We start from the raw sequence: 22,462 nt of genomic DNA, 5'->3' as shown, positions 1-22,462 counted from the left end.
GGTTCTTTTTAAAAAAATTATATGTGCATATATATTTTTTAATATTGCAGTGTGTATTTTTTTAAAAGCATCTGCTCAGTTGTTATTTTTTTACTTGCATTCACTTATTTCAGGAAATATACATGCTGTCCATTGAAAGCCTGGCAGAAGTCACAGCACGCTGTATCGAGCAGCTTCACAAAGTAGCAGAATTAATTCTTCATGGACAAGAAGAGGAGAAATCAGCTCAGGACCAAGCAAAAGTGCTGATAAAGTAAATGTTATTTTAAACGCTTATTTTTCCAATTTTATATACATGTGCCATTCAAACACACACACACACACACACACACACACACACACACACACCCTAAGTACTAAAGATTCCTATTTCAAGTCAGCTAATTCCAGTTTTTATGGTCATCTTAAGGAATAAGGACTCTCTTAAGAAGTGAACCATGTCAGCAAGGATATAATAGTTAACTAGATATTTCAGGAATTATCTATGAAGAGATTTAAGAGAAGACACCTTAAATAATTCAGAGCTAAGTAAGTACTAGTATTTATTTTAATAGATCTAAGTCTTAGAAGTACGAACCTTTAAGGGTAATTACACAACATACCACACAGATATTGAGAGGACACCTTAATGTGACTTCTGAGCAAGCTTCATAAAAATATGCGCACACACACTCACCGTTCCTAGGGACTTACGCCAGCTCTTCGTATTCTGAATTCTGGCAATGGCAGTCACTAATGTAAGCCAGTTCACTGGACTGCATGCATGCATATATGTGCTGTTATATGTTACGTTCTTCAAAAAATAGAAGTTACTATCAGTTCATCTAGTGAAATAAAAATGTATATATGTAACCCTGTATACAAAAAAATAATTGGTATGGAGTGTTCATTAATATAGTTGGTATGGAGTGGAAAAATAAGATATTAACTTTTATGCACATGACTCTGTGTTATGTTCTAGAAAATTAGCACAAGTCCAAAGACCACTTCATTATTATACAGACACAGAAGCCAAAATGAGAGCCTCCAAAAAATATATGGGTGCACCTACACACATATCTCACCTCACTCATTCACCTCGCTAGCTGACTAGTCTTTGCTTATTATTGCATTTGGCATTGTAGGTCAGGGAACAAATTTTCCAACAAGTCAATATTAGTGGCATTTTTCCTCATTTGTAAAGTTTTGTCATCTAGTCTAGATTTTCATATTTAAACACATGAAAATCAAAGCTATTATAAGAACTGTATAATCCTGCCTTCAATATGCCTAGAAAAGAATATTACTCCAATGTGTGGAAGGAAGAGGAAATGGCAAAATAGGAGATGTTAACATTGATGAAAACACCTAAGGACTATTTCATATTTGCTGCGCTGACTTGGAAGAGGAGGGCTGACTCTGAGATGTCCCTGAGTATGGGTAGCAAGACCTTACCAAGCTCACAGCAAAGGATAATCAGACTCACATTTGTGTGTATAATAAGTGCCTCTCCACCCACCTACCAAGAACACAGACAGAATGGCTCTGGGCCATCTCCTAGCTTTACTCCTAACCCTTTCGGAGGAGCAGTTTCAGGTGGAGGGATGAGTGAATGTTGCTCAATAAACCTGAATACATAGCTTAGACAAGGACCCCTGCTTCTCAACACAAAGCTTACTTCCTTCTACTCAATGCACTAGATCTTTTCTGAGCTCTGAGTTATTGTATTTCTAATAGGAATCACGATTCATAAAGGTCACGTATGTTATTTTTTAAAAATCAGACAATACCGACATTGTTAGGTAATTAGACTGTTTTCCGTTTTTGTCATCATCTGTAATGCTCTGATGCATTTCTTTAGGGAAATATTTGTGCCCATCTTGTGTTACTTTCTTGGGGTAAAGTCTTAGAAGTGGAATGGCTGGAATAAACTTGGAGTTTTGATGTGAGTCTTAAAAACATCTACAGAATTACCTGAGTTTGAATCCCAGCTCTGTCACTTACGACTGCTTGTCCTGTGCAAGTTACTTAACCTTCTTAAACATCAGTTTCTTCATCTATAAAATGGGAATAATAATGTAACCAATCAGGTCACTATGAGGGCTAAATGAGATTATTTATACAAAAGTACTTAATGTTATACCTCAATGAATGTTCATTATTATTTTTAAATGACCAAAAAGCTGGAGAAACTTGGTAAGAGTGTTAAATGCCTCTATATGTGGGGCCTGAGACTGGTGTTCTTCTGCATGTGGTTTTGATTCATGTGGCCTGAATGGATTAGATGATTATTCTTAATTAGCATGCAAACAAACCCAGGATTAGACGCAACAGTGCTTGTGAATCATGGAAGATTATTGAGAAAAACATCTTTGATTTTCATGTGTTTAAATATGAAAATCTAGACTAGATGCTACAGAGCATCTTCAAACTTCCATTCTTTTAAGTGGAATATGGTATTAAGATCAGTCTTGATGGTTAAATTATTTTACTTTATTTAAAAAAATCCTCAAACCACTTTTTTTTAAAATTTCAGATTAACAACTGCAATGTGCAATGAAGTGGCCTCTTTATCAAAGAAGTTTACAAATTCCTTGACCACAGTTGGGGTAAGATTATAATGCTGATTCTTTTTTCCCCTCTGTAAGGGAAAGGGTTCTATGAGGGGCTCAGAGGAAGAGTGGAGGATTCAGGGCCTCCTGTGATGGCTCCACACACAGAAGCTCTGCCGGGACGTTTACCAAAACTAGGCCAAGAGCACCTTCTCTAACAGGCAGCTCAGGGCCCTCATCAGACTGAGGTTTAGCCGTGACACTGCCTCCTCAGATTTTGAGATGTTGGGTGGGCTTTCAAACGCTCTGGGCCTCATTTTCTTTTTTCAAAATATATTTTTATTGATTTCAGAGAGGAAGGGAGAGGGAAAGAGAGAGAGATAGAAACATCAATGATGAGAATCACTGATCAGCTGCCTCCTGCACGCCCCCTACTGGGGATTGAGCCCAAAACCCAGGCATGTGCCCTTGACTGGAATTGTCCTCCCTCGGTGAATGGCTATGTCCAAACCTTCCTCTTCTTATAAGGACACTAGTCACATTGGATGGAGGAAGGACCTCATCGTAACTGATGACATCTGCAGTGACCTGATCTCCAAACAAGGTCACATTCTGATGGACTGGAGCAGTGGTTCTCAACCTTCTGGCCCTTTAAATACAGTTCCTCATGTTGTGACCCAACCATAAAATTATTTTCGTTGCTACTTCATAACTGTAATGTTGCTACTGTTATGAATCGTAATGTAAATATCTGATATGCAGGATGGTCTTAGGCGACCCCTGTGAAAGGGTCGTTCGACCGCCAAAGGGGTCGCGACCCACAGGTTGAGAACCGCTGGACTGGAGATTTAGGACTGTAACATCTTAAGAAGAGACACAATTCAATTCTTAACGGGAAGTAACAGAAACAAGCTCTAAATAAGTTAGACAGAAAGGAACTTTATTAGAGGCAGTGGAGAAATGTGAACAGCTTTGGGGGCCCAGTGCCAGAGCTCACATACCCTCTCTCTCAAGTGTTGCCACAATGGGACTCAACTACCGCAGTTCCCAGTTCTCTCCCTTTAAATTCTGGGTTCCCGGGGGGAAAGGTTTGAAAGGCTCAACAGCCTGAGTCAGATACCCATCTTGGAATCACCCGTAGTGACTGGGGACAGTCATAGCCTGCGTGTAGACCTACCTGGCTGCTAGGGTGCACCTCCCTCCCCGCAACCCCAGGCCAATGGCAGTTCTCAACACGGTGGAAATGACTGTGGACCTGTCAGGAGATGTGTGTCACCCACACTTCTGTGATTCAGTTAATAACGCTATACACCACTTACTGGTCCAGCTGTCAAGGAATCTGGTTTGCTTCTCCTAGTTTGTAAGACATCAACTTTTATATTTGTCTCATTTTAAGCCATCAGCAATAGAGCTTCACTGTATACAGGCAGAGTGAAGGGGGAGGTGGAAGTTCATTGATATGATAGGCTCGATAAAATGCATGTATGTGCTCAGTGTTTCTAAGTTAACTGACACCCATGGACTTCGGTGTAACTGCTAGGTTCACAGAGAGATGGAAGGTCTTAAACAGGATGGGCTGGCCTCAGTGGCTCAGCTTCCCAAGGCTCTGCTGTACCCTGTTCTCACTCCCCACAGTTTACTAGGTGAGACACTGAGCACCAGAGAAGTGCACTGACTCACCCAAGCCCTGCAATTGGTCCCTCAACTTCCAGTTGTCTGCTCATCAGACAGACAGACAGCTGATTCTCTGTGGTTATCTAGTGATGAGGATATATATATATATATATATATATATATATATATATATATATATGCCTGCATGGGTGTGTGTTGTATGTTTTATACAGTTCATGGTAAACATTAATTGATTTGCTTTAGTGGGTACTATTCACAGTAGTTTCCCATTCCTTTTAACATAGTATATTCCAGCCCAGTGCTTCTCAAACCTGAATGTGCAAGCAGGTCACCTGGCGATCTTGTTAAAATGCAGATTCCGATTCAGTAGGTCTGGCATGAAGACCGAGGCTCTGCATTTCTAACAGCTCCCCAGTGATGACAAAGTTCCTGACCCACCGTAAAGCTCAGCAGACAGGTGTTGTACTTGAGCTTACATCTGTATGTAAAGTTGACCCTTGAAAACACAGATTTGAACTGCATAGGTCTACTTATGCAGGTTGTTTTTTCAATAAATATTGTAAATGTATTTTTTATGATTTTCTTAATGATACTTTCTCTTCTTTGTATATAATACATATGCAAATAGGTGTTAATTGACTGTTTTGTTATCAGTAAGGCTTCTTGTCAACAGTAGGCTATTACTAGTTAAGTTTTGGGAGCATCAAAAGTTATCCACAGATTTTTGACCATGCAGGGCCTTGGTGCCCCTAACCCCAAGTTGTTCAAAGGTCAACTGTACATACACAAATGTGTGCACAGAATCAGGAACACAGAGTTATTATTTGGGAGAAAGAAAAAGCTAAGTCTAAATAGAGCTCTCTGAAATGCCATCTCGCCACAAAATCTGCCTCATCCGGTACTGTGATGAATCATCCACATCAAGCATTGTTTCTGTTCTCCAAAACAGCAATTATTCATAACTTGAAGTTAATGAGAGTATATTGCTCTCTAGACTCTATTAAAATTGCTTGCACATCTCATTGATTCTGAAAATCAATGTCATTTTGATTATATTTTAGAGATTTATTGATAATCAAGTAAACATGAAAGCAAATACCATAATGGATTTTCTGGTTACTTACTAAAATGACTGGGCTTCTGAAGGTTTTTTTTTCCCACCAAGACTTCATTATGGTTTCCCAGTAGAGTAATGTCAATGAAAGTGGGCTGCTCTGGGAAGATGTATTTCATTTATATTCTCCTGTTTACCATAAAGTCTTCTGGGTACAGTAAGGAAAAGCCGTCTATTAAAATTGCCCCTTCTCTTTCCAGTCCCTTTAATTGTTTATTGCCTAAGAGTAGACTGAACATGTTAGACAGAGAAGACTGTTGATGGATAGACCAACAGTGGAGATCCTGATGATGATGCTGACACTAGCTCTCATTTTTTGAATACCTGCTTTATATCAGGCTCTGTATTCTGTGCCTTACAGAATATTCATGGTTTGCAAACCGGGATCTGCAGACCTGTTTGCAAGTTATAGTTAAGATTGTTTTAATTTTGCTGCTAATCTGAAAGACACACTCAATAACCAAATACCCAAGTTTTGCACTGAAAGAAATGAGAGAGAGAGAGAGAGAGAGAGAGAAATTGAAAATTAGTACAATAAAAAATTTAATATGAAAAAAAAAAGAAAGGAAGGAAGGAAGGAAGGGAAGGGAAGAAAAGAAAAGAGAAGAAAAGAGAAAAGAGACTAATGACCAGGGTTAGGGCTAAGGTAGGCAAGTAAGATTCTTAACTCACTTGAAAAGTCCCAGGGGACTCCCTCCAAAAAAGACAAAGAAACAACTTCAGTCATCTAGACAAATATTTTAATGCAACATTTTTTTAAAAAAATCAAAATGAATATAAAACAATTTTAAGTAAAGACAGGCTCCAACCCTGCACCACTACACCCAGCCTCCCTCCCCTCACTAATCCCAGACCTGCTACAAGTCTTCAACAGTTAACACAGGTCTGCGTTTCGGTTTCTAGCTGTGTGACCTCACACAAGTTACTCAACCTTCCTGATTGCCATTTCATCTCAAATGAGGATTGTCATGGCACCTACCTAGGGTTTCTGTCAGAACTCAATGAGGTCATCCAGGGGAAGCAGCAAAGAAGCCTGGTCTAGAGTAAGCTTTCCACCTCTCCTCTCCTTCCTCCCTGAGAGATTCCCTCAAGGAAACCGGTGTCTGACATTTTATGTGGCACGCCTGGCAGTAGGAGCGCCTAATCTGTCCGTTTCCTTCTTTTCATTCCACAGAGTGACAAGAAGGCCGAGGTCCTTAACCCCATGATCAATAGTGTATTGTTAGAGGTAAGTGGTCCCGGAGAGAAAGTGCTTCTGAATCAAAGCAAATGTTAGCGCTACATTTTTTTCCCCAGGCAGCAAGTGTTACTGCAATTCCAAATCTTATCATCAACAGTCTTCTTTTGAGTATATTTGTGGAGCTCAGCCAGCTGAAAACCCAAGGGTGAAGCAGCAATACATAATTCTCAAGAATTCCTGATTATGAAGAGAAATGCACAGCTTGCACGTTATTCCTGCTGCTGTTTCCTCCTGCTGAAGCAGCTTCTGTGGCCTGGTTTGACTCCAGATCTGACTCTGTGGTTATTGGCTGCAGGGAGGGATGCTTGCTCAATGGTGATTTTCGTAAAAATGGGCACTTCCCTTCATTCATAATAATCTTTGGTTTAGCTGGGTCTGAGCTCCAGACGGGCAAAATGGCACGTAGACGATTTAGCCTCTGCCTGGTCAGTGACCCAGAGGCACCTTCCTCTGCAGCCACTCGCTCCGTGGCCCGTCCACTCACCAGGATGCTGTCGCAGAGACAGGAAGCTGCCCTGGCACCTCTGTGTCTTTGCCAGACACAGTGATGTACGAGAGGCTCGGGAACATTCTTGAGTCATAAGGCGCTGTGGTCTACCTGTGGTTGTAGGGGAGAACCTTCCCTTAGGGGCTACACATTAAGAAACAGACATACCTGTAGCCACAGGGCACCCCGCTGAAGCCATAAGGTGCTACCAAGTTACGTTTAAACATGGGCAATGCATATACCGTCGTTTTTTGCAAGTGTCAATTGCAAATTTTGGAAATTACAGAACTTCAAAGAAGGGAGGGCTACTTATATATGTATAGCAATATTTTTAGGAGTCATGCCTTACTATTCAGGAAAACAACCAAAGTGCCAAAAAAAGTAACAATGTGGTGGCACCGAGTGTTATTGTATAAGACACAGCCACACGTGGGATGGAGACAAGGGACAAGGAGTGTAGCGGCAGGTTCTGGGGCGGGGGGGGTGGGGGGTGGGGGGAGGGGGGGACAGACACAGTTAAGAAGAAACCCAAGCTATCAGAGGCAGAATGTGAAACAGGGAAATCTCTCCCTGGCCACCCAGAGGGCATTAGCAGAGTAATTGACCATGTCAGGCATGGAGACTATGAGGTCAAATATTTATTCATTCTCCCAGTGGAAGTTTTCTCGTGTTTTAGTCATCTGACACTTGAAATGGCCTCTCCCTCTGATGCTGTATGTATGGCAGAGAACATGGCAGCAACATCAAACACCAAACCAGGTAGAAGGTACCAGCGTGCACGGGAGGATGCTAGCATTCAAAGTTTGCCACGAATAATGGCACACTATTTCCAGTTAGCTTTACGCAGGCCATTCTTGTTTATGCATCTGCAGGTTAGGACAAACTGGATTCCCCTGCCTGCTGTGATTTTATGTTATTTCAGGACAGTGGGGTTGATCTGGGAAGAGGATAGTTAAGACTGGACATGGGTCATGAATATACGCACATTGATGTGCCCTCAAAATCTATGGGAATGGCTTTTCTCATTTTGAGTGAACTCTTCTCTCTGTTAGTATAGATCAGTGGTCGGCAAACCGTGGCTCGCGAGCCACATTCGGCTTTTTGGCCCCTTGAGTGTGGCTCTTCCACAAAATACCACGTGCGGACACGCACGTACAGTGCGATTGAAACTTCGTGGCCCATGTGCAGAAGTCGGTTTTCGGCCTGGGCGAGTCTATTTTGAAGAAGTGGCATTAGAAGAAGCAGGGGTACGTTCGCTGAGGTTGACCCCTCAGATTGAGGACGTTTTTAGCAAAGGCCAGCTTAGGAGTACCCTAATTAAGTTAATGACAATGTACCTACCTATATAGTTTCAGTTTAAAAAATTTGGCTCTCAAAAGCAATTTCAATTGTTGTACTGTTGACATTTGGCTCTGTTGACTAATGAGTTTGCCGACCACTGGTATAGATCATTAAGAGAAGGACGCACTCCATCCCAAGGAATGTGTTTATGTTTGATTTAAGCACCAATATCACAAGAAAAAATATGATATAATATGACGGAGTTTGATGAGAGGGAACATTATCAAGTTGGGAGGATTGCCAGGATTGACCTAAGAAAACAACCCTTCCTCCACACGCTTCTCCTCTCTCAGGGCTGCAACAGCACCACATACATCCAGGATGCCTTCCAGCTGCTGCTGCCCGTTCTGCAGGTTTCCCATATCCAGGCCAGCCCTTCAGAAGCACAGCCATGACCGGACCAGACTCCATCTGCTTAAAGGAAGCAGCAGGCCCCGTGGCTCTGATATATTTATCATTGAAGGTGATGTGTTCTATGCATCTGCCCATAGACACCGATTGGAGGACACTACAAGCAAGTTTGCACAGACAGTGTTGAGAATGCAAGTTTAAAGAGTATCCTGTCTCTTAATGTATATGGTTGTTCTTACAAATAAGAGTGTTTTCTTGATGTTAATTTAAACTTACTCAGCTTTGTATTGGTCATGTGCTTTCATCTGAAATTCATTCACAAATACTCATTGCCATTTTCCTGGTCAAGCATCCCATATTTAGAAATTCATGGACAGACCCTACATGTTTTTTTTTTTTGACTCTTTAAATTTCCACCTTTAAATTTTCCATTCTTATAGTATTAGTTTAAATCAGTTCTTATACTGAACTTAATTTTATTACATAAATGTCATGGACAAAGATAACACTACTTATATATTTTCCTGTAATATTTAAAGGGAAACATAAGTATCTCTTTAGAGCCACTAATTCTCGAAACAAGCATTTATTGAGCTCCTACTGTATGCTCACAATACGGGAACATGATCTCACCCCAATAGAGATAGATTGAAAGAGGGTTTATAATCATTCTTAAACTGCTTTAAAACACTAATAAATCTTCTAAACCTTAAAATATTTGACAGAACAAGGTAAATTCATAGTTTTTAAAATGTTCTACCCTTCCATTTATTCTATTTTTCTACCCTTTCTGCACTTTTTTATCCCCAAACTTTGTACATGGGTGAACATATACATGAAAGGGGGTACTATAGAGTATTTGGTTTAAAACTGACTTCTTATGACTATAAATACATGATAGCATAATTACAAAGCTTGGAAGTATTCAATTAGAAAACTAAAGGGATTCCAGCACAGTAGACCCCTAGGACTGCATTTTTAAATCTACTACAGTGGCGTCAGGCTGTTTTATGAATACGCAGATCATGTTCACCAGCAGCAAATACTATCATTGCTTCTAAGGGGCAGGAAACCCTGATGTGTGGGTTGACTAACTGGTATATTGATCCACGAGAGACTGCACAGAAGACCCTTTAGCTGGGAGAGGCATCGCTAATGGGCATTTCTTTTCCTAAACTCCATATGCTCATTCCGGGTGGGGGTGCTAGTAGAATGCTTCTGTTTTACACATCCTCACAGGCACTGTCACAAGATGTCTTGCCCAGTGGTTCTCTCCAGGGCAGATACAGCCTATATTTTTGCAAGTGCGAAAAATCCTTCCTTTGCATTTGCTTGTATTCCCCTGATAGCGTAGACTGCCTTTGTTCCATGCAGGCATTGCATTTGTCTATGTTGTGTATTTCATTTGTGTATCTGCTGAAACGGCCAAATAGAAAACATAAAAACAATTTATTTACAATTTGGAAAAGAAATTATTCAAGGCATCCATTAAAGATGGTGTGTGTTTTTTTCTACTGGCTTTTTGATTGGTTGAAACCTTTCTGTGATTAAATCTAGAAAACAATTAACTGATGAAAATGTTACATCGACCTCTTCAGAAATTTATACTTTTTATCTAGAGAGCAGAGGAAAGGACTTAGATTTACAATTTCTTCACATCAGGTTTTTTTAGCATCAGATAGATTTTATAGACACTAACTGGAACTATAAAAGAAATCATTTCAAAGAAGCTAGTCTTTAAGCCTAACTACACCCATTTGGTGTACAACAAAATTTTAATCATGAACTAAAATAGAAATCTGTAAAAGAATGAGAGATAATTATTCTTTTTATAATTTTTTTTATTGACTTGAGAGAGAGAGACATGGATTTCACTCCACTTATTAATGCATTCGTTGATTGATCCTTGTATGTACCCTCATCAGGGATTAAACCCACAACCTTCGTGTATCAAATGACACTCTAACACACTTAGCTACCCGGCCAGGGCTGAGAGATAATTATTCTTTTAAAAAGTGGGTGACATGCCCTGGCCAGTGTGGCTCAATTGATTGGAGCATTCTCCCATGCACTAAAGGGTTGTAGGTTCGATTCCTGGTCAGGGCACATACCTAGGTTGTGGGGTCGATCCCTCTTCAGATGCATGTGGAGGGGGTATAGCTCAGTGGTAGAGCATTTGACTGCAGATGCACGTGAATCCATGTTTATCTCTCTCTATCTCGCTGTTTTCCCCTCTCTCTAAAATCAATAAATGTATCCTAGGGTAAGGACTTTTTAAAAAAAAAAAAACTGGGTGACATAATTTACATTGCATTTTCATGTGTTTTAATGATAGAATATCAAATGTTGCCAGGTAAAGACATAAGCTGAGAGATGATTCCCGCAGCCTAGTTCCATGGTCTGTGAATTACATTATTTAAGAGAGAATACTCACTTAATATATATCCACCTTCCAGAATTGCTCTCTTTCAATACGGTTTTTCACCATCACTTTTAAATAATTGCTTCTTTGCTTTGCTTTGCTTTAAAAGCTGGCAAAGCACAGGATCCAGATCTAGGTGAAATGTCAATCGGTGCCTGAATGAATGATTTAGCAGCCTTACTCTGGAAGTTTTCTATTCCTTCAATAATCCTTTACATAAACTGGGTTCATTTCACTCTGTGCAATTACCCTGAAGAAGCATGCCAGATTTTTCTTACATCAAGTGCAAAATAAGTTCTAGTCTAAATAATGGATGTAGTTCCGTGCCTGTGCCTTATCAAGTGAAAAGCATCAAAAGCCAATTTCAAATTCAAAGCAAAATGCATCCAAGGAAAATCCTTTGGGGTATCTATATGATAAAAACCCAGTGGTCGTAATGCTGTAACGACCAAAGATTGGTCACCAGGAGGCTGCGTGCACGGCAAGGCACGCACGGGTGGTCGGGGACTTGACTCTGGGTCCCGCAGCGCACAGGGACTCGGGGGAGTGCCGCAGCACTGGTGGGCTCAGGGGTCCCGGGTCTCACGCAATTTCCCACGGGTCTGGGTCTCATGCGATTTCACGCGCTGGGTCACTAGTTGATATACATACCACTAAAGGACAAAACTGAGTCCCAAATCTTAAAGCAGAGGCCCAATCTTAAATATTCTGTCCCTCTGAGCACAGACGTCTCTCTCTTCTCTGGCCTCACACTGGGCTGCACATCAAGCTCATGGTTAAATGAGTGGAGTTACTGGCTTGAGGCAGTGGCAGGACTGGGCTGAGTTCCTTACACCAACAAGGAACTATGGACCTCAGTGGCAGAGCTCACAGAGCATGAAAGAAGCACCAGCCTTGGTCAGCCTCAAGGAAAGTGATAAGTGTAGGGTGTGGGAAGCCGCCTATTGTCTTCTCTGGCAGAGAGGTGTGGACAAAGAGTCCGGAATGCTGGTGACCCTTGAGCCCTGGCAAAGGTCAGAGCTATGCACTGACTGTTTAGTCCAGACAATGGTAGCTGAAGCAACTTCCCCACCAGATAGTCATGTAAATCCTTACTGGTAAGATAGTCTGCCTGTTGCTGGAACTTGCCTGCCTAAGGGCTATGGGTGGATCCCAAACTGAATAAAAAGATGGTGAGGCCTGAGCACAAGCGGAGTCCATCCTCTTGGATGGGCCCTCACCTGGCCCCCCAATTTCCAAATTATTATCTCTTGTCTCCTTCATTTGTGTGCAACCCCTCTTCCAGATCCTGAACCCTGAACCACGCAGGACAAGGGGAAACTTACACAGTAGGGTGAAAGGGCGAGGGCTAGGCCTTCCACCTTGCCCCAGGGTAAAGGCTACACCCTCCATCTTACCCCAGGGTAAGGGCTACGTCCTCCATCTTACCTTGGTCACGTGCTTGGCAAGAAGGTTCTTCCCGGAAGTCTAAGACTCTGCTAGCCACACCCAGGAACAAGACATCGACTTGCGCCTGGCCAATCGGCAGAGCACAGTCCTTTCTCCTCCCCTTACTCCAACCCCCCCCTTTAAAACCCGTCTCTAGGAGGGGTTCTCTCTCTCGGCCACTTGGTTTGCCGTTGTGTCGGTGAGTCTGGTGGAGGGGAGCTCAAGCTAGCTTGAAATACAGATTCTTATGCTTTTGCATCGGATTGGCTGGCTCCCTGATGTGGTTTCTTGAGAATCTTGAAATCTGGGCATAACATAGGGTATGTGTCTGAATCCAGAAATGAGACCGTTTCTGTCTTTGTAGAAGTCAGATGCCCCAGGTGCTCGCATGTCTGGGAACTCACCTTCCACGCAGGCCAACCACACTCACTTAATTTAGGGACAAAAGCAGACAGATTCTGCTCTAACCCGTTTGGCTCAGCGAATAGAGCATTGGCCTGTAGACTCCAGGGTCCCAAGTTCGATTCCAGTCAAGGGCATGTACCTTGGTTGTGGACACATCCCCAGTAGGGAGTGTGCAGGAGACAGCTGATCGATGTTTCTCTCTCATGGATGTTTCTAACTCTCTATCCCTCTCCCTTCCTCTCTGTAAAAAAATAAATAAAACATTTTTTTTTAAAAAAAAGCAGACAGATTCCAATCATAGTTATCCCAGAAATCAGAACATAATGTTTCTTAGGGAAGTAATTCAGCACAAATGTGAAACAAACATATTTCTCTTCTTTTCTAAAAATATATATGTATACATATATACTATATGTGTATATATATCTGTTTGCTAAAAAGATGGGGTGGATCATAGCACATGACTTCAATCTGTATTTAATTTTATAAAAGCAATGATTCTTCAGGGTCAAGCTCATTTTTATCATGTAAAGATTGCCCTTTGATCTTCCTCTCAAGCGTGCCCTACATTTTTATATTCAGATCCAGCTTCCACTTGGTTTTTTAAATTCTCGTGTTTGTAAAGGCACATCAGAAAAGATCATATTGAAAATTCATCTTAGAACTGCAATTTGGCCCTGGTTTTGTAGTTGATTAGAATTCAACAAGCCGTAGGAGTGGATTCAAATAAAAAAGGGGGGGGGGGAGGGAATCCTGTGTTAACCATTTGTTTCATTTTTCTAGATATCTCATTACTTATTCAGGTTTATGTTCATTTTCTGTGTGTTCATCTATAATAGATGCTCCATTCAGTATCTGCTATTAAACAAATATGAGGAAAGACACCATTCTGTTCTCCCCACCCCCTCTCCTTAGGTCCTAAAAATAATCTGTTATTCTACCCTTTGAGCATTTTGCCTTCTACGGTGATTACATTGTTACAGCCCAACAGTGAAAAATGCATTGATTGTGTTTCTTATATCTCTGGTGTCTAGGGTCATCACAGACTGGGAATAGAGGCTGATTATGGAAGGTCAGGATTTCGTGTTGGGATTTAAGCTACATTTACCTTTGTCTGGATCAAAGAGTGTTTTTCTCTGCATGAGCTGTCAGCCAGGAAGAAATAGGATTATGTCTGCCATGGTCACTGCTGGCTCACTTCACAGGCCTGTCTCTTACGAGTCTCAAAAGAATTCTATACTGCAAAAGAATAACATGTACATTTCTCATATGCCTTCACTGAGTATAGAAGTTTAGGGCGATTCGGAGATGGAGTACCACCCTGACCCGAGTTTCGAGTTGCAACGCCAGGCTTCTAGAGCTGCCATTTGGAGGGAAAAACCAGAGTAGAAGCCAAGGCCAGATGGATGAAACCTTGGCAGAAAGCAAAGCTAAGCCTCTGTCTTTGAGTCCCTGCCATGTTTATCCTTTTCCTCTCAGGATTTTTTTTTTTTTTTCTGACAGTCATTAAGTGCCTTTTTTCCGGGATCAGCTTTTAAAGTCCTGCCTCTCTTTTCCATATCTCTTTCCTTTCTCTTTCTCTGTAACTTATATTATCCTTTCTCCGTTTATCTCACCAGAAAACAATCCATCCAAAAGACTTGAATAATAATAATTACTGTGTATTGACCACATGCTGGGCACTGTGCTGGATGTTTTATATGCATTATCTCATTTCATTTCCATAATTACCCAACCGGGTAGGTATTATTACATTTGCCACTGCATGAATGAGAACATTGAGACCAGACAAATTATGTAACTCATCTGATGTTACACAACTAGGAAGACAGAGCCAGGGATTCAAACCGAGGTCAGTGTGACCTGACTAGCAGTTTAAACTCTTATACAGAGCCTCCTGATGACGGAGAAGCGTCGCGTGTTAATTTAGAGACATCCGAATGCTTATAGGTTTCACTCTCTTTGTGCCGTGAGGTGGATTTATAGCTGAAAGATTTGGTCCGTCAGCTTTGGTTGTTTCCATGAAACTAAGAACAAGCTGGGACTGAAGAGACACAGAATGAAGCCAGGCGAGGTTATTGGGCCCCTGGGCTGTTCTCGCCGCAGGCCTCTCCACCACTTCACAGGCATTTACATCCAGCAGCTCCCTGGTCATCATGAACACAGCATCCTGTCTCACAGGTGCCTCTGCTATTCCTAAACTGGCTTCATTTCCCCCTCCCACCCCCCTTCTCACTGCCCAGGAAGCTCATTTGTAAATCACCGCCCATCCTGAAAATCCTTAACCCTCCACTCCCTGTCTGGAGCATGGGCGTTTTGAATGCTTTCTTTGCCTCGAAGATTACCAACTTGTCTCACAGTCGTTCCGCTGAATCTTCAGTACCAGGTGCTGTGACACCCTGATAAATGATTTGAAGATGGCCCTAACCGGTTTGGCTCAGTGGGTAGAGCATCGGCCTGCGGACTGAAGGGTCCCAGGTTCGATTCCAGTCAAGGGCATATACTTGGGTTGCGGGCACATCCCCAGTAGGGGGCGTGCAAGAGGCAGCTGAATTGATGTTTCTCTCTCATCGATGTTTCTAACTCTGTATCCCTCTCCCTCTCCCTTCCTCTCTGTAAAAAAACAATAAAATATATTTTTTTTAAAAATGATTTAAAGATGTACTGAATAATGCCTTCTTGTCCCTTAACTTGGTGCTATTCTCTGTTAAGCCCAAGAAATGATGATGGTGGTGATGATGATGATCATGGTGATGGGAGCGGTGGTATAGATGGTGGACTTATTTATTGAGTACTTATTGCTAAACAAGAACCTTAACTTCCATGACGGAAAGCCTTTGTAAAAGGAAGGGATTATTGGGCCATGATGGACCAGGTCCTGGGGCATGAAGTCCAACCCAGCAGCAGCAGCAGTAAGTGGGAAAGGCAACATGTCCTCCATCCTGGAGTCAATGGGCTTTTTTGTGCATCAAGTAGGAGGACAAAAGATAGGAGTTGTTTTGAGAGTATTTACATTGACTACAGATAAGGGGTAGGATAAGGTAAAGCAGGAGCAGTTCTGGGATAGTTTGTAAACAGGAAAATTTGTCATTTTCATCTCATTGGAAGAGACACCAACTGGATAGTCATTCTAATCTTCCTACTAAACCTGAACAGCTCTGGGGTACGTAATGACTGCAGAAGCAATTTCAGAAACTTCTGGAGGGAAGCACCATGCAAATGAACAAGTTATTAGCTTGGTGCATATCATGTTTGCAAGAGGCCACTTACAATCTGCTCTTCTTGACAAATATGGCACCAGGGGGTTTTAATACCTGCATTTGCCATTTCTGCCTCTCTCTCTCCAAATTGATGGCAAAATTATAGACGCAAAAAATGTGTCCGGGTTGAATGACCTGAGGTCGCTCCTCTACTCCTACAGCTTCGTTTCGCTCAAAGGAGAGTAACGAATGGAAAATAAAAGTCTCAACAGATAATGAATCTGAGTCCTAATGACCTTCCTGAACTACAAAATGGATTTGTAACTTACTTGGCATTGCCCAAATCATGTGGTGCCCGTATTGAGGTGTGAAAACATCTTGGCCATTTGGGGCCACAACTGTGCATTTTAAGCATTTCCTCAATGGCTTGTGAAGGGTCAGAAATACCTTTCCCTGGAATGGTAAAATGCATCCATCAATGGTAATGGAAAAATCGTTTCCAATCTGCCCTGTTTACTGTCTTGATGGTGGTGTGATTGATTAGTAAAGCGGCTTGGTATATTCTGCAGCCCCTAGGACCATAGTTTCACCATCTATACAAGATATGGGTGTTACGTGACAATGCCTGGCATTCTACATCTCTTTCTTTTAAAACCATTTGGTCTCTGACAAGGAATGTAAAGACTCATATTTACTCAAGAGAAGTCATGTGTGAAATAACATGTTTGCTTGCTGCACAGTACCCAGCCCATACTCAGCTAGTCATCTCCATCTGGATTTCCTGCAAAAGGCATCATTACCTAATGGGAATAATATACAGCAAATGGTCTGAAATCAGTTGGCTTTTTATAAAAATGAAAGGCTCATTGATTTTTAAAGGCATTCAAATGTTGCCTTTTGTCTTCTTGAAGGTAGTCACATGGTTTTTCTTTCCAGAGCTAAAACTGAAACAAATCATGAGATAAAGTAAAGAGAGTATCTATATATTTTCATGAACTATACTCTTCATTCTCTTGATCATCCATCTATCCATATATCCATCAAGTGGGTCCACAAACATTTATTGTAACTGTTGTGCATTCTCCTGAATAAAACAGGGCTCAGTTTGAAGTTCACTTTTCATGTCTCTCATCCAAAATTGTATAAATCGGTTTGAGCAAAGAAATCCACTGTGTGTCCATGGTTTCTGCAGCCACCCACCTATACGCTAATGACACCCAAATTTCTACCTGGAGCCCTGACATCTCTCATGAATTCCAGCCATAGAGTCAACTTTCTACCAGACACCTGTAGAAAGAGTTATTAACTTGGTGCGGATCACGTTTGCAAGAGGCCATTGCAATCTGCTCGTCTTGACAAGTGCGGCACAAGGGGTTTTTAAACCTTCGTTTGCGATTTCTGTCTCTCCCTCTCCAAATTTATGGCAAAATTGTAGATGTGGAAAATGTGTCAGGGTTGATGTACATCAGTATTTGGGTGTCCCACTAAACTTAATCTGAACATCTCCAAAGTGAATTCATCATCTTTCCCCCTCCTCCTGCAGTCTCTGTCTTAGTTGGATGCACAGTGTTACTTCTGCCAGAAGCCTCCCTATCACCCTAGGCTGTTACTTTTCTTCACCGTCAACACCCACTGAGTTTCCAAGAGGTAGCAATGACCTCTTCTTTGTATATCTTCCTCCATCCTATTGCCTCATTCTTGTTTTATTTTCTTCTCTTCCTTCCTAGGAACTGGTTTAATAGACACGGAAAGGTAGCTGAATATACCCCAACATTATGTGACTGTAGGAGTTTAGGACATGCTCCACCCCCAAAATGTGCTACTTTGGTATATTAATTATTTTGACCTGTAAGCACTTTAAAAGCAGCAAAATACAGAGAGAGTCTTTCTCTGAACTCCCCTTATCTGTCTAAAGACTGATCCCCTGAAAGGAACTCCATCGTCACTGATCTCCTGCCCGGGAGTTTTATCAACCAAGGAAGATTGACTCTTATCACGGGAAAAGGAGACTAGGAATTGATGTCACACCCAGACCAACTTTGTCACGTTGTCATACCTCCCATCTGTTCTTCTAAGGGCCCATTTATTTTTCCTAAAAATCATTTACGTTCCCCTCAGACACCTGTATCCCCATTCCTTTTTCTCTGTGAAGATGGTATTTATGCCTGAATTTTAAGCCACCTCTTTGAGTTACTCATTTTTCCCTGGTTATCTCCCACAGGTTACATGTTAGTAAACTTACATAGTTTTTCTCTTGTTAATATTTTATTACAGGGGTCTCCACGAAGAACTCAGAAGGGTAGATTTTTATTTTCCCTCCTCTACAATAACAACCTGGTATTGGCACAGTCTCAGGCCCCTTTTAATTACCCATAATGATAGCATCAGCACAGACTCTCTAAATCTGGTTATTCCTCTGATTAAAACCGCTATTGGCTGGCCCCAGCATTTAGGAAAATACCCAAACAAGGTGCTTTACAGTCTGGTCCCAGCCTACCTTTTCAGGCACCTTTATCAACTTCTCCCGTCAATTCAGGCACCTTCATCAACTCCTCATCAACTCAAGGGTAAAACCCACAGAGATCCGTGTGGGTTGTCCCTTGTATTGTGCTCCCTCTCACCTCTGTGTAGTGGGAATGTAACTTATGCAGCTGCCAACATGCACTTCTATTCAAGAAGGACCAGTATGAATAGAAGGACTCACCAGTATTGATGATGCCATAGACCAAAGCATTCCTAAAAATCAGTACAGTAGGTCCTCAAATAACATCTTGTTTTGACATTTTGTTGTAACATTGATGAGATGCCATAGAACTGAACTCTTGTTCATATTAATTAGCCTATGGCAAAACTGGTTTCATTATACCCCATTTGCTTAAAGTCTCAGAACCTAATGACGATGTTAGGTGAGGACTTCCTGTATAGCATCAGTAGCACAAATGAAAGTGTGCTTTAGTGGCATTCATCTTTGGGTGTTTTTTAAAATATGGCTATAATATAACCCCCAAGGAGGGATAAAATTCCATAAATCCTTCAGTGTCTCAATCTTCTCTTACTGCAATGATTCAAAAACTGGTATTTAGAGGATACTTGGGAAGAGAAAAATACAGGATTTTCCTGGGAAGTGTGTTTAGCCATTAATAAACATTATATGAATATGAATTTTCCAAACCTTTTAGTTTGTAACTGTGCATTGGAACTCTCCAAAAGGGAGATTTAAGGCACTGCTTTTCTCCAAGTTGAACATGGAAGCCTGGTTCTGAAGCACCAGTGAACAGCTACCTAGAGTGGTGTTTCTCTGCATGCAATCTGGCTTTCCTCTATTCCAATAACCTTCTGTGTAATAAATCATTCTTTCAGTTGTGCAGTAGCCTTTAAGGCCTGCCTGCTTACACTTTAATTGGTTAATCAGTTATGAGTTCCAATTATATAGTGTGAAAAATATCACAATAGATCACAGTATGGTCCCTTTTCCCCTGTAAAACTCTGACATTCTCAAGCGTAACAAAGTTCATCTCTCACACATTAATTACTGCAATGTCCTTGAAATAGAGAATAGCATAGTTATTACTATTTGCAAAGAGAGCGTACTTCTGTCTCTTGCATGTCAGGAGCCCACGTGTGTGTGTGTGTGTGTGTGTGTGTGTGTGTGTGTTGGAGGACACATATCTTAAATTAAGGTCCCCTTTTCTGTATGTGTTCCTTCTACCCTGGCCGACTTATCCTTTAAGACTCACACTGTGTCAGGCTATCTGGAAAAAGTGAAAGCAGATAAAGAAGCTATAAAGATACTCCCCCAGATTTTAAATAATCTATATATATATAAAAGCCAAGCAACCAGAATGACTGGAACGACCAGTCGTTATGACGTGCACTGTGGCCGGCCAACTGGCCCAATGCAAGGTGGGAGGAAGCCCCTCCCCCTGGCCGGCCCCAGCTGAATTGAGGGCGGGGCTGGCTGGCCAACCTCCCGCAGCTCCTCCCCCACACCAGCCCAGCCTGATCAGCCCCCATGGGGTGAGGGGCCAGCTGGACCCCACCCATGCACGAATTCATGCACTGGCCCTCTAGCAAATTAATAAAGAAAGCAACAGTTCGATTAAGGGAGGGAAAAAAGGACTCCGATTGTGTCCCCTTCTCCAGGAACTCTTTCTTCACTCTGGCTTCCTCCTTGATTCAGGTGCCCATTGTCTGGGCTCCCATAGCAACGTTCATTAAGGCCCCAAACACTTACTGCATAATTTCTATATAAATCACCTTGGCTGAGCATTCAAAGATGGATAAAAGTGAGTTTCCCAAGAGTAAAGACCCAGCCCAGCCCTTTTCAGACTGCATTATAACTGTTTGTGTAACTTGTCTCTGCTATGGGACTGTGCCTGGCATAAGGTGGGTATCACATTAACAAATAAATGGATCAATAAAAGACCTCTATTTCTACAGTATGGTAATAATCAAAAGGGAGCCCTTCCAAGGTTTTAATATGTAATGGACTCCAATTATATTTTGCTGGGGAAAAAAACACCTGCTAATAAACCAAGCCTGTAGTGAGTTGGTAGGGGAGGTCCTGCACTATTGTGGTGGTGTGAATTAAACAGCAAGGAAAGACAGTCTCAGACACTGGCTTGTCTGGGGCACAGATGGGCCAACCTGGGTCCCCGGGGAGGGCAGGCCTCCATTCCCAGGGCCCGTACAACTAGTTCCCAAGAGAGGACAGAGTAACCTCCCTACTGCTCCCCGACCACTATGCATCCCACCAAAGCAACAGGTGCCCCAGAATACAGCCCATGTGATGAAATTTCTGGCACTAAAGCATACCATTGAAATAAATCCTTTTTGCTCACATTGATCTAATTATTTTGTTAAAAAAAAAATAGGCAATGATTATTGAATAATGAAGAACTTTCCTTCTGGTATTAGCTGGTTATTTAGGTAGCTGGAATAAAGTAGAGCATTTTTTAAAAACCTTTTTTCTACTAAAATGTTTACTCTGAATAAAGAGTAATATATGCGGGGGGGAAGGGGAGTCTCTCTATGATGTAATCTTTAAGCACGGTAAGTTTGTTTTGACATGGTGGAACTTTGTTATGATAAATTGCTTAAAAATAAAGCCTATGTTGTCTGTTTGCCAAATAGAACCAGAATAGAAATGACTTCCTGTCTCTCTGTAGCAAATTTCAAGTAGAAAAATGTGTTTTGAACCCAGTAAGCAGAAAGGGGCTTTTTGGGTACTCGGTTCACCGCCTTTTCTCATCAATATTTGGGTGTAGTTAAATTGTAATTAATATCTTTCACCACAGGGGACCTTGACATGAGTTAAAAGAATTAAACTCTTTTAAATAATCAATGGAACAATTACTATTGACCCTAATTTATGAGCACCTAGGGCAAAAAGCTTCATTCTGTGCAATTTTCACAACTCTCAAATAATTGAGTTCTTTAAAGATACTTTGTTAAAAGAGAAGCAGCTGTTGTGTAGGAGTATTTGTGGGAGATTGTTGTTTGTAAGTATACCCCAAGAGATTCATAATACAGAACCCCTGCTAGAAGTGTTTGGGAAAAGTCATTTGTCTACATTGGACAATCTTTTTTTCCTTAAAAAAAAATCATCATCATCATCTACTTGTACCTCCATAGAGAGAGATTATGTGATTAAGAAGCAACAGAGCAGAGGGTTTAGAGCATGGACCTCGAAACCAGACCACCTAGGTTGAAATTTTAACTCTGCCACTTAAAAGCTGTGTGACTTCAAGCAAGTTACTTAATCTCTCTCTGCCTTAATTTCCTCACCTATAAATTCGGGTGATAATATAATAGCACTTATCTATCAGTGTTGAAGGAATAAACTACTTAACATGCTAAGTGCTTAAAATAGTATCCGGCACATAATTAGTACTAATGGTATCATTGTAATTAGCTAGTTATTAATAACTAAAGGCCCAGTGCACAAATTCATGCACAGATGGGGTCCAGCCAGCCTGGCCCCAATCGAGGCAGATCGGGGCTGGGCCTGTCAGGAGGAAAAGATAGCGGCGGGAGTTGGCCAACCCGCCCCGATCGGGGCCCAATCAGGGCCCAACCGGCTGGGGGAAGGGACTGCAGGCAATTGGCCAGCGGGCCCTACTCCCAATTGGGGGGGGGGGGGGTGACTGGGGGTGGGGCCAGCTGTGGGGAGGGTCTGTGGGTGGTGGGCCGGCCGGCTCCACCCCCAAATGAGGTGGTGGGGGCTGATCAGAGGTAGGGCTGGCCATGGGGTGGAGCCATGGTGGTTGGCCTGCGGCCCTGCCCCTGATCAGAGTTGGGGGGATGAT

The 22,462-nt window shown here is 41.9% G+C and overlaps 1 protein-coding gene across 1 annotated transcript in view; it reads left to right on the top strand.

Annotated features, from left to right (window-relative positions):
* FAM114A1 (family with sequence similarity 114 member A1) overlaps positions 1-10,213 on the top strand; it is a 60,964-nt gene extending 50,751 nt beyond the window's left edge. The window contains exons 11-14 of the mRNA XM_070397901.1: positions 114-253; positions 2,516-2,588; positions 6,455-6,508; positions 8,642-10,213. Of these exons, the coding sequence (XP_070254002.1) occupies positions 114-253; positions 2,516-2,588; positions 6,455-6,508; positions 8,642-8,743 (369 nt within the window). The 3' untranslated portion in view covers positions 8,744-10,213. The remainder of the gene's footprint in view (positions 1-113; positions 254-2,515; positions 2,589-6,454; positions 6,509-8,641) is intronic.
* Positions 10,214-22,462: the final 12,249 nt, after the last annotated feature.

Source organism: Myotis yumanensis, unplaced genomic scaffold (genome assembly GCF_028538775.1).
Source record: "Myotis yumanensis isolate MYYU_CA2020_CCGP unplaced genomic scaffold, mMyoYum1.0.hap1 SCAF_1, whole genome shotgun sequence".
Classification (NCBI taxonomy): domain Eukaryota; kingdom Metazoa; phylum Chordata; class Mammalia; order Chiroptera; family Vespertilionidae; genus Myotis; species Myotis yumanensis.
The sequence above is the reverse complement of the archived record's forward strand: the minus strand, read 5'-3'. Positions and strand labels throughout refer to the sequence as shown.